This window comes from Dipodomys ordii, unplaced genomic scaffold (assembly GCF_000151885.1).
Source record: "Dipodomys ordii isolate 6190 unplaced genomic scaffold, Dord_2.0 Scaffold203, whole genome shotgun sequence".
Taxonomy (NCBI): domain Eukaryota; kingdom Metazoa; phylum Chordata; class Mammalia; order Rodentia; family Heteromyidae; genus Dipodomys; species Dipodomys ordii.
Window position 1 is genome coordinate 1117409 of NW_012267419.1, and position 14136 is coordinate 1131544.

Below are 14136 nucleotides of genomic sequence, written 5' to 3' on the forward strand. Positions count from 1 at the left end.
AATAGCAGCTTTGAATGTAGTCTTAGGTAGAGTTCTAGCTCACCCTGCTGGCATTTCTGAGCTTAACAGCAACTTCAGAGGCTTTTCTATGTCAAGTGTGCATAAATTCCTTTGGTGTAAGCTGTGCAAAGTATGAAATCATGATTTTGTTTCAAAAACTCTGTCATACATGTGTCAAGCTTTGCATCCTAATCTTCCACAGTCTGGGAATATCCTAATCAGTATCCTACTTCTGGCTACAGAAGTAGGAAGCAAAGCAATTCCCAGAGCTCCAGTGGCTATATTCTTCTTACTCAGGCCAAGGAAATTTTTACTTTGGAGATGGTACCTCAAGTGATGGTATAGCAATGTGGCCTAATCATGGCTGGAATCTGATTGTAAACCTGGATTTCAATCTTGGTTGTATAACTTGCCAACTAGATGAGTCACCTGACTTATAATGTAGGGAATCAGAGCCTAATGCATGCTAGACAAGTTCTCTACTACTGAACCATACCCCTGCCCCTACTTTTGATCCTATAACTGTCAGAGAAATTCCTAATGGTAGAGTTGTAGAGTCAAGGGAAATGTATAGCTAATAATTTTAGTTGTTGCCTTCTAAATGTGCAAGAACATTGAATTTGTCCTTTTCAATACTAATAAATTCACAAGACAATATGTTGGAAATGATCTGTACAATTTGGGGGGGAATAGGAGGAGGGAAAGTGGGAGAAAAATGAGGGAAGGGATAACAAATTTGATGAGAAATGTACTTATTTATAAAACTATAACCACCTCTGTATATCACCTTGCAAACATGGTGTTAGAAACTTATTTGTTTTATACTCATGACCATTATCATTATTATTGTTACTATTATCATTTTAGGTGTAAGTACTTGGCATGAAAGCCATTCATTCAGTGTTTTACAGTTCATATAATTACATTAAAATGTAACTGCAAACCATTATGAATTACTGCCAGTAAAATATCTTAAATAGTTCATAAGGACTACATTAAAACAGAGATATTTGTTCTTTACAAATACTTTGAGCCAGGATGAAAATATGCTACTGAAATGACCATGCAAGTTTCCAGCCTCCAGTTTTTTAAGAGTGCACTACAGTTGACAATCTAGAGCTTAATAAATTTTGAAGCTATTTTACAAATAATAAAAAATCATTTCCATATTATTAATATCTATTTCATACAGCTCATGCTGTGAGAGACATAGTATAAGGACCATACAAAGAGAGCCAAGAGGGAAGCAATTCTCCCCAGAAGCCAAAGATGATGCCGTTTTCTGCCTATCCTCAACATTCATTAATTTACACTTATATTCATTCAGTAAATATTTGTAGAGTACCCACTCTGTACCAGGCACTTTACTAAGTGGTGAATGTACAGGGTGAATAAAATAGGCTTGGGATGGGAACCAGTGGCTCACTCCTATAATCCTAGCTACTCAGGAGGCTTAGCTCTGAGGATTAAGATTCGAAGCCAGCCAGCCAGCCGGGGCAGGAAAGTCTGTGAGACTCTTATCTCCAATTAACCAGAAAAAAAGCCTCAAGTGGAGCTTTGGTTTGAGTGGTAGATTGCTACACTTGAACACTAAAGCTCAAGGACAGAGCCCAGTCCCAGAGTTCAAGCCCTAGGACTGGAAAAAAAGGGGGACTTTCATTCCTGTTGTCCTGGAACTAAGATCTTAGTGGTAGAGACATATACCAATTAAAAGTAATATAGAGTTGGGTGCTGGTGGCTCACACCTGTAATCCTAGCTACTCAGGAGGCTGAGATCTGAGGATCATGGCTCAAAGCCAGCCCAGGCAGGAAAATCTGCGAGACTCTTGTCTCTAATTAACCACCTGAAAACTGGAAGTGGCACTGTGGCTCAAGTGGTAGAGCACTAGCCTTGAGTTGAAGAGCTGAAAGATAGCACCCAGGCCCCGAGTTCAAGCTCCAGGACTGAGAAAACAACAACAAAACAAAAGAGTTCAAGCCCCACCACTAACAAAAAAAAGTAATATAAAGAAAGGGCTAAGGAATATATATGTCAGTGGTAGAGTGTGCTTCATTTGTGTGAGGCCCCAGGTTTGATCCCCAGCACTGAAAAAATAATTAGAAATCATGGCATATTCAAATTGATGTAACATATCATCTAGCTCTTAAATCTTTAAAAATCCTCTTTAAAAATAATAGAATATGGGCTGGGAAAGTGGCTCAGTGGTAGAGCGCTTGCTTTGCATGCCTGAGGCCCTGGGTTTGATTCCTCAGCACCACATAAGCAAAAAGAAAAAAGCCAGAAGTGGAGCTGTGGCTCAAGTGGTAGAGTGCTAGCCTTGAGCTGAAGAGCTGAAGGACAGAGCCCAGGCCCAGAGTTCAGGCCCCGTGACTGGACCCAAAAAAAAAAACAAACATAGAATATATTTCAGTTTCATAAGTCAAACCCCATAAGCCAGGCTTCAGTGGCTCATGTTTACAAATCAGGAAATTGAGATGTGGAACATCATGGTTCAAAGCCATCCTGAGCAGAAAATTCTATTGGATTCCATCTCTTTTCTTTTATCATGACATGGGGACTCAAACTCAGTGCCTGACACTGTCGTTTACTGGCTGGTGCTCTAACAACTGATGCATGCCTGTAACTCCTAGACTTCATCTAGGCAGCGAGGAGCTGGACTAGAGGTGTGGCTCAAGTGGTAGAGTACCAGGTGTAAGAAAGCCAATGAGAGCTTGAAGCTCTAAGTTCAAGCCCTGATACTGACAAAAGCAAAGACACTGTAGGTGTTTATAGATATAGAGTAAGCAGGGAAAGTTGTGTTTCCTATTCCCATTCTGCTCCCCTCTCTAAAGAAAACAAACATTAGATTTGTTTATGTGCTTCTGGGATTTTCTGTACAATATAATATACTGGTTTATAATAGTTCTTGGCATAGCATAAGTACTAGAGAATTGATAATGATAATAGTCACTATTTGCATAATATATTTGCACATGAATTTGCATAAATATTTTACTAAAAGTGAATTTTTCTACATTTTGATTTGTTGACTTAACGTGGATATCTTTCCATTTTAAAAGGTACAGTTTTACTATATTCTCTTTTTTAGGCTAACTATGAAACCACAAATTAAATTTTTATTCAGCAGTTGTAAAATAAACGTGTAGGCTTATAATTAAGTATATCTTAAATTCCACCAACCTAAAATTAAAAATGATTTCTAGAAACAATTGGCACATAGCTAAGATAGGTAGTTGTAGCCAAAACGATCCAAACAATTCCTGCATTAATCTGTCACATTGTATCTGGATGGCCACCTTTAAGGTGGTATCAAAGAGAAAGCTGAATGGTCTCTTTCCAGCCTTGGCCCTCTCCTTTTCTTTACTCATACTTGGGCTATCAGAGATAGTTATCTTCAAATCCCACATTGTAAAGATTGCATGTCATATGCCATAGGAGGAATTAAATCACTTGTTGAACCCTTCTTAAATTGATTGATATTTCTGTTATTTCCATATTTGGAAATAATGCTGAAAGTATAGTGTCACTCTTTTGTGAATTTCTATGACAACCTTACAGGCAGACATTTGAGAATATTTTCAGTTTAGTAACTGTATCTCCAAAGTTGTATAATAGTAGGAATTGTGGAAGAATCTACTGGTTCTTCTGCATCTCCTCCTGAAGAAACTATGCCACCCATAGGAGAAGGACCCTTTTGTTCCGTGAAACCATAAAGCTGTCTTGAAAAGTCCCAACAGTGCCTGAAGACCTGGCTTAACTTGTGCTTCCTTGTGTTTCAGAACAGTGCCGAGTCTCTGATTAGCTTGCCATCACACAAAGGCGAGTTGGTGGTCTCCCTAAAATATATCCCAGCCTCCAAACTCCCCACTGGAGGTGACCGGAAAAAAAGTGAGTTTTCTTTAGCTCTCAGTCATTTATGTAGGATCTGCTAATTCTGTTGGAGAGACTAGGATGGGCTATCCCCATGGAAAGAGGTGTTTTTTTTGTTTTTGTTTTTAAATAAGTAAGCCTTCTTTGCATTTCTGAAGCAGACTGGGAAGCCTTGGAGTTGGCATTCCTTTGTAAATTATTTTAGACTATTAAACTGACTTGATCTTGATTCAGCTGTAGCAAGCTTCTAAAAGGGGGGAAAAGAACAGAAACTTTAGGGTTGAGGTGGGTAGTTGGAAAGAGTGATAAACTAGGAGGAATGAGAAGTTAAAGCTGATGAGGGCTGAGGAGGAGTAATTTGATATGCCAAGCACTTTGTTAATGACTATAGATATATGGAGGAATAAAACAATATACTTGCCCTCTGTTGACATTAGTTCAGCAAGAAAGATAGCCATATGCTCAAGGGACCTAAATATAAAGGTAACTAGTTCTTTCTTGATTATGTTGGGGGGAGATTTGAAGAGAAAGTAGTGCTGAAATTGGTTCTTGAGATTTTACCAGGCAGAAAAGAAAGGAGTATGAATACTGGGTCTGGGATTGGAGATGAGTGTGAAGCCCAACTGAAAAAAAAGGCTTTGAATATAAAAGGTTTAATTTGATTTAATGGTCAATGGGAAACCAAAGTTCTTAATATATGACAAAATGAGAATAGTTTTACCAAAGATAATGAAATATCATCTAATGTCTGCATTTCACTATTTATTTGAGTACAGGGCATTTTTATTTTGGAAATTGTATGCTTTCTAGAAACCCTGTGGATTTATACAAGCACTGTTTTATGAGTTATATAAAATATTATAAAAATTCCTTCAGTGAAGGTCTAATCAGGATTAAGGGAATCCATAGGTCCCAAAGAGGATGTGCAAAATGGTTAAAGAAGAGGCAAAGACAGAATCATTGGAACAGAAAGACATTAAAAGATAAAGAGAGGAAGAACTTAGTGAGGCCCAGGGTAATCAGGAGAGAGAAATACCAGGAAAGAACTTCAAGAAGAGGGTTGGTGTTTTCAACTGTATGGACATACTAAAAGAAGTCAAGGGAGATAAGGACTGAGAAGACATAGTGCACTGGCATTTTGTTGGATTGTATTTTCCATTGGTCAGTAGAGGCAGAATCCAGATTTCAGTAGGAACTAGTTTGAGTGAATCATGGGGCAAAACATGGAGAGCTCTTAAGTGTGAGCTTTTTCTATGGTAATTAATGTTAAAAGGAAAGAAAGAAATAGATAATAGATCAAAGAATACATAAGGTTGAAGGGAGGTTTTCTTTTAAACTGATGTTAAAAATAAAGGTGAATAGATAAGATATGGAATCAACCCAGATGTCCCTCAGTAGATAAATGGATAAAGAAAATGTGGTATGTACACCCAATGGGATTCTGTGCTTCCATCAGAAAGAATGACATCATCCCATTCATAAGGAAATGAAAAGACTTGGGAAAAATCATATTAAGTGAAGTAAGCCAGACCCAAAGAAATGTAGGTTCCATGGTTTCCCTTATTTGAAATATATGTCTAGGATAGTCCTAGCAGAGGATCATAGTAGTCCAATAGCTATGCATATATTACTATATAAAATGATGCCAATTGAAATGAACTCAATGACACTGGAAACAAGAGGGTTTTTTGTTATGTTTTGTTTCTCTTTTTTTTATAGAGTACTGTTTGCAGGTTTTATTTGTCTTTCTTTTTTTCTCCTCTGATTTATTCCCTGTGGAAACTGTTTCTGATTTTGGTACCCTATGTCTTATATATAAATTTGTCTGGTTTGGGGAAGGGAAGTGGAGTCACAGAAATGATGGGACAAAGAGTGACCTAATGCAACAGTGATACTCACTAGACACTATATTGGAAATGAACTCTATAACTTGGAGGTGAGGGGAGTTGGGATGGGAGAAAATGAGGGACAGGATAACACTTAAAAAGAAATGTAGTCACTACCTGACTTATGTAACTGTAACCCCTCTGTACACCACCTTTTCAATAAAATAAAATAAAGGTGAAATTAGTCTATTTTTTAAAAAGGGGAAGATGTCAGTGGAGAAAGAGATAATAAAAATGGCATGTGGGTTTCAAATTGATTCCGCCTGTTGAGTCCTGTGGCATGGGGATAGAATCAGGAACTCATGTACAATTCCCATTTTTAAATCAAATATCAGGCAGCTTCATTTCCCTAAATTTGGTTCCTGATCTGTAAAATGATAACAATGATAGTGATAATTTCATAGGATTGTTTACTGAATGCTTAAGGCAATGTCTGGTACCTAGCCAGTTTTCAATAAGCATTTAATGCAATCCAAGTTATTAATTGAGCACCTACTGTGTACTGCTGGGCCCTGTGATAGGAACTGAGGATACAAATCAGGCATGATTTCATTGTCATGGAGCTTGTTGCTTGCACTGTATAGATGTAGCTCAAGAGAAATCTGAAGTTGTGGGGCTCACTTGCTATGGCTGATATCCCTTACAGGTAAAGGTGGAGAAGGAGGAGAACTGCAGGTGTGGATCAAAGAAGCCAAGAATCTGACAGCTGCCAAATCAGGAGGGACTTCAGACAGCTTTGTCAAGGGGTAAGTCCCTGGCCCAGCACCAAACCAACAAGTTTCAGGACAACAGAGGTAGCAGAGGATCCCAATTTAACCTTACTTTATGGATTCTATCCTGTGTGTCCTGCGAACCCTCAGCAAACCTCTTTTTGTTCTTGAAATTAGGTAATGGGAAAACTTCCAGCACTACCTTTGCACTGGTCTGAGCTCAGGTTGGACTGGGCTGTGGTATTAATTTCAACAAAGGAGGATGATAGACAGGTTCTGACTTTTATTCAAGTTCTTCCTTAATCCTAGATCTCAGTTGGTGTCTTTGGATTGTATTTAGTGACTCAGGGCTTTGTTCTTTATAATTATGAAGCAAAGCTTCATTGTAGATGTCTCACTGACTTAAGCTCCCTAGCAAATCATGTTTGGCTAAGCCAAGAAATATTCCTATTAGTCTTATTTGTTGTTTGTATGAGAAATCTGTCCCAATATTTAGAACTCATTTTTAGTGGAGGCTAGACAATAGCCTCAATAATAATAGATACATTTTCTGTCTAGGTTAAAGGAAGTGAATCCAATACATGATATAGTGGGGAGTCTGCTTCAGCAGATTCATATGGGTGTGTGCACTACATCTGCACATTGACTCACCTTCCTGGGCTAGGCCTGTGATAGAGAAAAGAAGAATTTAGACAGATATTGTCAGCCTAGAATAAGTTGATTGCTTCCTGCCCTTTGCCAGATACCTTCTTCCCATGAGGAACAAGGCCAGTAAGCGTAAAACCCCTGTGATGAAGAAGACCCTGAATCCTCACTACAACCACACATTTGTCTACAATGCAGTGAGGCTGGAAGACCTACAGCACATGTGCCTAGAACTGACTGTATGGGACCGGGAGCCCTTGGCCAGCAATGACTTCCTTGGAGGGGTCAGGCTGGGTGTTGGCACTGGTGAGTCTCTTCTCATCCTCTTTTGTCTTAAAACCTCCTGTCCTGTTTCACTCTCAATACCTCCTTCCCATGACATACAATGTTCCTTTACAACAGACATTGTCTTTTTTCCTTTAACAAGTATTTGTTGAGTGCCTGAGATGTGCTAGGCCCAGGGAAAGGCTGAATGCATACACTGTTATGTGAAGCTGATAGCCATGAACTCTATCATCATTCCACAGGAAAACTACAAACATACCAGTATATCTGTATCAATATATTTTTTCCATCTTTTATCTTGTTATAAGAATGGTCCTGGCTAGTAAGGGCCAACCTCTCTCGAGATATTTCAGATCTCACCCTCACTTTCTCAGTGGCCCTACTTCTATGATCTCCATTTCTTCCTTAAGATCTACCCACTGAAGATGTGTACAGGTATCCTTGGTGTTTCCAATCTTCTTCAACAAAATCTTCTCATGACCACAAGTCTCCTGCTCTCATTTCCTTAAAAGAATGCTGTCTACTTATTTTTTTTACTTCTCCTTTAGTACCAAGTCCACTCTACTGACCAAATGCTCATGCCAAAGTGTTGTTCTTATCTCACAAGAGTTCTCAGCAATATTTGATGTAGCAGAATACATTTTCTTCAGATACTTAGCTTCCACTGACAGTACTCTCTGATTCCCGTTGAACCCACTATCCACTGATTTCTACTATTGTCTGTAGGTTCCTTGTCCTGTATTCAAATGCTAAATGTTGGTGCTTCTCTGGGCTTAGTCTTCGATTCTCTTCTTTCTCTCACCTGTATAATCTCCAGTCTCTAGATTTCCATGGCCTTAAATACTACATGTTTACCAATGACTAACACCAAAACATCTAGAGTGATGTTTTAACACTTGTAAGCTAGTTCTCTGCTTAAAAACCTACAATGACTGCTTGTCCTATTTAGAAAACAATCTGAAGTTCTTACCAAACCTACAGACCCTTATTTAATTTGGACTGTTCCTTTTCAATCCCTCTGACTCATTTTCCTGCTTATTCATGTTGCTTCAACCATAACTTCTCTTCTGTTCTCTAAGTAGACTATATCCATCCCCACTCCAGGACCTTCAGGACCTGGAAAAGCTGGATCTTTCCCATCCTTTAGGTTGTCACTCAAAGTCTCCATCTCAGAGTCCGTCATACCATTCCATCTACAGTGGGTCACAATCCAGGTCCTCCAAATCACCTTAATTTTTTAATGTTTATCTTACGATGTGAAATTCTATGGAACTTTGCTTATTGTATTTTTGTCTTTCCTATTTAAATGTAACCACTTGAGGGCTTTATTCACCACTTGTATCTCCAGAGCCTAGAAGAGTACTTGGTACATAGTAGACACTCAGTAAATTTTTGTTCGATGGATGACTGAATGTATTGGAGACAAGAAGTCTAAATTCAAGAGCCAAAGGTGTTTCACTATTGTTATTTTTTGGTACTGGGGTTTCAACACAGGGCCTCAAATTTGTTCTGCTAGTGTTCTAACACTTCAGCTACACCTTCAGAGCTGCTTTTCACTTTAGAGATGGAGTCTAGCAAACATCTCTATCTTGGCTGGCCTCAAAACAAGATCCTCCAGATCTCAACCTCCCAAGTAGCAAGGATTATATGCATAAGCCATAGGTGCCCAGTTTTTTATATTCCAAATCAGGTTGCCAATAGTGGAAGGATAGTAATCCTCCCTCTGGCATGAGAATTCAGACACCAGTGCTCTGAACAAGACGAATGTAGTGACTGTGTGTTACTTGACTGTGTGTTAGCCTGAAGTCTCCTGATAGTCTCAGAGCACAAGATATCTGTAGGAATAACAAAGATCACTTCCTTAGCCTATCTTGATGTTTACAGTCTTTTATGGGGGAGTTGCCCTTGTGATTATAACCCATCTTCCAGGATGGGCTGAGGAGTGGGGTCCACATTCAGCCTCCTCTCTTGTTTCTCCTCAGGGATCAGTAATGGGGAAGTGGTGGACTGGATGGACTCAACTGGGGAAGAAGTGAGCCTGTGGCAGAAGATGCGACAGTACCCAGGGTCTTGGGCAGAAGGGACTCTGCAACTCCGTTCCTCCATGGCCAAGCAGAAGCTTGGTTCATGAGTTCCTCACATCCTCTGCAGGTCCAGCCCTACCCAGGGCAAGTCAGAGAAAGTGAGGAAACCAAGAGCAAAGATTTTTAATTTAATATGTGGTGTGTGTGTGTGTGTGTGTGTGTGTGTGTGCATGTGTGCGTGTGTGTGTTCAAACATGTATTCTTGCAAATCTCACTTTGCTAGGTAGAGTGGTAGAGACTTGTTCTTCCTTTGAAAGCAGGTTCAAGAATAAAGGCTTCTTCAAAATATTTTTATTTGTATATAATCTACTACATTTTCAGAATTCATTCCTTCCTGTGTCTTTATGAGCTTCAATCAACTTAAAAAATTTTGTTTTAAACAACTTTTCTCTTTTTCTTGCTATCCTGTTCTTACTTGTCGAGGAAGTTCCTGCAACTTTTGGCTTTAGTTCCATCTTGTGGTTCAAGGTATGCCTGATCTGGGGCCAAGGCTCTGAGAAGTAGGGTTGGGTTACCACAGGTGTGGGGGGAGGCAGTTATGAGAGGGACATTAAGTAGGTCCTGTCCTTTGGCTCCAATTTACAGTTTTAATTCATCTTCTACCTTGATAAATTTTTGGCTTTTGTTTTATTAAGCAGTTTCAGCTTTGCTTAAATATAATAATTTTCTTTGAAATGCTAAGCAAACCCCCAGCTTCTGCCAGTATTAGATATCTACTAGACCTTTGGGAAACTCTTATACTGGAGTCATTTTAGAAAATCTCTCTAGTTAGATGATGGCTTTCTGAATCATGAATGTACCCAGTGAGACCTTCTACTGATCCTAGAAGACTCGAGTGATGGAAGTTAAAGGACCTCACAGCCCATCCTCAATTCTGTACATTTTAAATTCATATAGCAGTTGCTGGAAAGAGAATTCCTTATTTCAGTAATGAAAGATGAGATACCTTCACTCTCATGTACCACATGCTTCTCTGTCAGGCTGTGAAGCCTCACACAATATGGTTACATACCTACCTTGGTGTTGGCCAGAAGGGCCCCAGGGACTTCCTACCCTAGAAACTATTTTTGCTTTAGGAGAATGGGAGCAGATAGTCTCCCAGTCTGATATCTTATCTCATAATGGCTTCAATTCCTATTTTCTATGTTTACCTACAGGCTACCTGGGAATGAATGGTGTGTTATGATCAAGCTTTTCAGAAAGATTTCTGATGAGCCAACTTTCATTTCCATGCTACTCTCCATTCCAAACTAATCATTTTATCCTTACAAGGGTATCTATACAGAGTGGTATGTGGAAGGGAGTCTATCTCAGAGAAGAAATTCTTTTCAATACAGCCAGCTGCTAGCTGACTTTTCTACAAGCCTACTGGACTGGGGCATCTAGTGTGGTTTCTAGTGGATGTGTGAACTGAATGGAGGAATGTTCTTAAAAGATTTATTTGCTGTAGATTGGTACTGTAATGGGAAGTATCACTTGAAATCCTGGGTTGTAAGTTGCTCTTTTGTTTTCTGCCCCCTTACGTATAAGTGTGCTTCAATAAAGCTTTTCCATTTGTGAAATATTTGCACTTGTAAGTTACTTTTTTCTCTGACCTGGCTTACTATTGCTGCTTGTCTTAAAGGAGAAGAAACAGAATGATAAATGTCCTTCCCTAACCATCCTGTGCTTACTTGAACACAATTTGTCTTTTTTTTTCCCACATTGCTGCTGACACTTGGGCTGAGCTCTGATACCTTGCCCTGCATGTCTGGCATCTCAAAGTGGCAGCACATTTTTCTCTCTTAAGCACTAAGGGAACTTGGTCTTTAGCTTTGATAATCTCCCTCCCCTTATGGGAGGGGACAGAGATGTTCACACTGAAGGCAAGGAAGCCTTTTCCTGTTATAAGTCCTTCTTTCTGGATTCTTCAGTTTGCTGAGAGATGGAGAATTTTCTCTCTACTTCTATTATTCCTTAAGTTTGTGAGCTGAATAACACAGACTTGAATTAATTTATCTCTGAAATAAAACTCTGGAGTTTTTTTTTTTTTTGGGTCTGGTTGTGGGGCCTGAACTCTGGGCCTGGGCACTGTCCCTCAGCTCTTCAGCTCAAGGCTAGTGCTCTACCACTTAAGCCACAGCGCCACTTCCAGCTTTTTTCTTTTTGCTTATGTGGTGCTGAGGAATCGAACCCAGGGCCTCGAGCATGCAAGGCAAGCGCTCTACCACTGAGCCACCTTCCCAGCCCCAAGACTCTGGAGTTTTATATAGAGCACAAGTGACTTTTGACTCCTTGTACAAAAGGACATTCATATATATCAAATGCTTTTTGTGTACAAAGTTTTATAGATTATTTCCTTAAACTCTCCAATGAGTAAGAAATCTTCCCTTCTTACAGATGAGAAAACACAAGTCCACTGTGACAGATTTGGGATTTGAATCAAGGTCTGAGTCACCTGCACCACACTGCCTCTTATATCTACAAAGACATGTGTATTATGGGCAAAGAGGCAAAAGAAGGGATGACTTGCCTCTTCTAAAATACCTTAGAGAAATCGGTTTAATTTACACAGTAGGGCAATCAGAATGCTTTGACATTACCTAGCCAACTTAGTTGTATAGATTGTATTTGCATATGTATGTATATGAGGGAGTAGAAAGTGGAAAGCTGCTGAAGGAAGAGAGAAGGCTCAAAAGCAGATGAACCTTATAAGGTTATTGTGAAGATTTCAGAGATATATCTAGAGTCCTTATAAGCTAGAGTGTTTACAATGGCCCTCGGTACCTATTGAACACTCAAGCATTAATAGCACCCATCCTGCTTTCTGACCCCTCTAGTTTTCCAGTGGTGATCCATTGGGAAAAGCTGAAGTCCTAGCTCTAGATCTAAAAATCTTATAAGGAAGATGGAAGGAATGGAAGAGGGTCATGCTCACCAAGTTGGTGGGGTGGGTCTATTGTGGGTTTGATTCTGCTCCTGCCTTCCCTGCTTTAGGAATTAGAATTCGGATTTATTTTTGTTTTCTTTCTTTCATTTTTGTCAGTATTAGAGCTTGAACTCTAGGCCTTAGACCTCTCTTGACTTTTTGGCCTACAGCTGATGCTGTACGACTTGAGCCATACCTCTTGTTCCAGCTTTTTGCTGTTTAATTGGAGAGAAGAGTCTTTTGGATTTACCATAGCCGGCTTCAAACTGTGAGCCTCAAATCTCAGCCTCCTGAGTTGGTAAGGATATATGCGGGAGCCATTGGAGCTAGCTAGTACTTGGGATTTCTTGGAGTCATAATCTACAATGCAAAACCTTAGTATTTGGGTAAAACCTAAGAAAGCAAAATTGATTTACCTTGACTACTATGAATCAAAAGTTCCTCTGTTGTTTTAAGTTGGAAGAATCAATTCTTGGTTGAAACTGTTTAGGAAGTAGTGGGCCACCTGTGTTATCTTTCAGGCCTTTGGCATGTCCTGGCTTGCCACTTGAAGTGTTAGTGAGATAGACAAGGAAGGACATCTGTCTTTACCAATAATCAATGTTCACCTTTGGAACCACAGACTGTGTTGGATCAGAAATTTCCCACATGAACCCTGTGTATTTTGCCTTCTGCACATGAATTACCTATAGCCTTTCAAAGCTTCTGTATTTCCCTGGAGGGGACTTGGAGAAGAGAAGCTTTCCCTCCAAGTTTGATCATTTCTTTCATGTCTCATTCTACCCAGAAACCATGTAATTTTTAGTTTGCATCTTAAAACAGATTTCCAATAAACTTCCAGTGAAAATAACTTCTCTCTGATTCACTGCTATCCCCATGTGTTCTGGGTTTATTATGTATGCCCCATCACTCTAGGTTGAGAGCCTTGAATCTGAGTTTTATATCTGAGTATGAATATAGAAGATTGAACCATTCTCAAGGTGTTCTTAGAACTTTCAGCTATCTTAAAATTGGAAGTAGAAAAATGAGATAGCAGAATGTTGAAGGCCTTTGACTCTGAAGCCTAACTGCTGATGTTTACATCCTGACATTTCCACTTATTAGCTGTCAGAATTTAAGCAAATTACCTAACGAAATTGCACTTATCATTATCTGTAAAAGGGAGTTAATAACACTTTACCTTATACGGTTCTTTTGAAAATTTCAAAGACAGATCTAGAGTGTTCATCATGGCCCCTTGCACCTAATGAGTACTCAAGCACTATGAGTACCCATCTTGCTTTCTGACCATTCTAGTTTTCCACTGGTGACCCCTTGGGAAAAGCTGAAGTCTTAACTCTGGATTCTATCACTAGAAAAGGAGGTTCTTTGCAACAAGGAAAGAGTACTTTTCTTTGAAATACTGACACATTACTGAGTGGGACTGAAGTGAGAGCAAGGATCTGGGACTGGAGGTGTAGCTTAGTGGAAGTGCTTAGCATGTTCAAGATCTTAAGTTACATTTTCAGCAAAAGAAAAGGAAGGAAATAAGGAAGAAAGAAAGAAGAAGAAAAAGAAAAGAAAGGAGGAAGGAAGAAAGGAAGGAAGGAGGGAGGGGGAAGGAAGGAAGAGAGGAAAGGATGGTGGGAGGAAATGCAAGAAAAAGAAAGGAGATCTGTGTGTCTACTTTCTAATAGCCCAACCTCAAATTTACTTTCAATTTTCCCACTTGCTTCTGAAGACTTGTGTTTTTACTGCTGTATTTTCC

General features: G+C 39.4%; 1 protein-coding gene across 2 annotated transcripts in view; it reads left to right on the forward strand.

Annotated features, from left to right (window-relative positions):
• Sytl4 (synaptotagmin-like 4) overlaps positions 1-9658 on the forward strand; it is a 30609-nt gene extending 20951 nt beyond the window's left edge. Inside the window, exons 13-16 of one of the 2 annotated variants that reach the window (XM_013035070.1) lie at positions 3781-3889; positions 6404-6503; positions 7210-7418; positions 9380-9658. In XM_013035070.1, the coding sequence (XP_012890524.1) occupies positions 3781-3889; positions 6404-6503; positions 7210-7418; positions 9380-9528 (567 nt within the window). In that variant the 3' untranslated portion in view covers positions 9529-9658. The remainder of the gene's footprint in view (positions 1-3780; positions 3890-6403; positions 6504-7209; positions 7419-9379) is intronic. The other variant, XM_013035071.1, reaches the window with a different exon arrangement.
• Positions 9659-14136: the final 4478 nt, after the last annotated feature.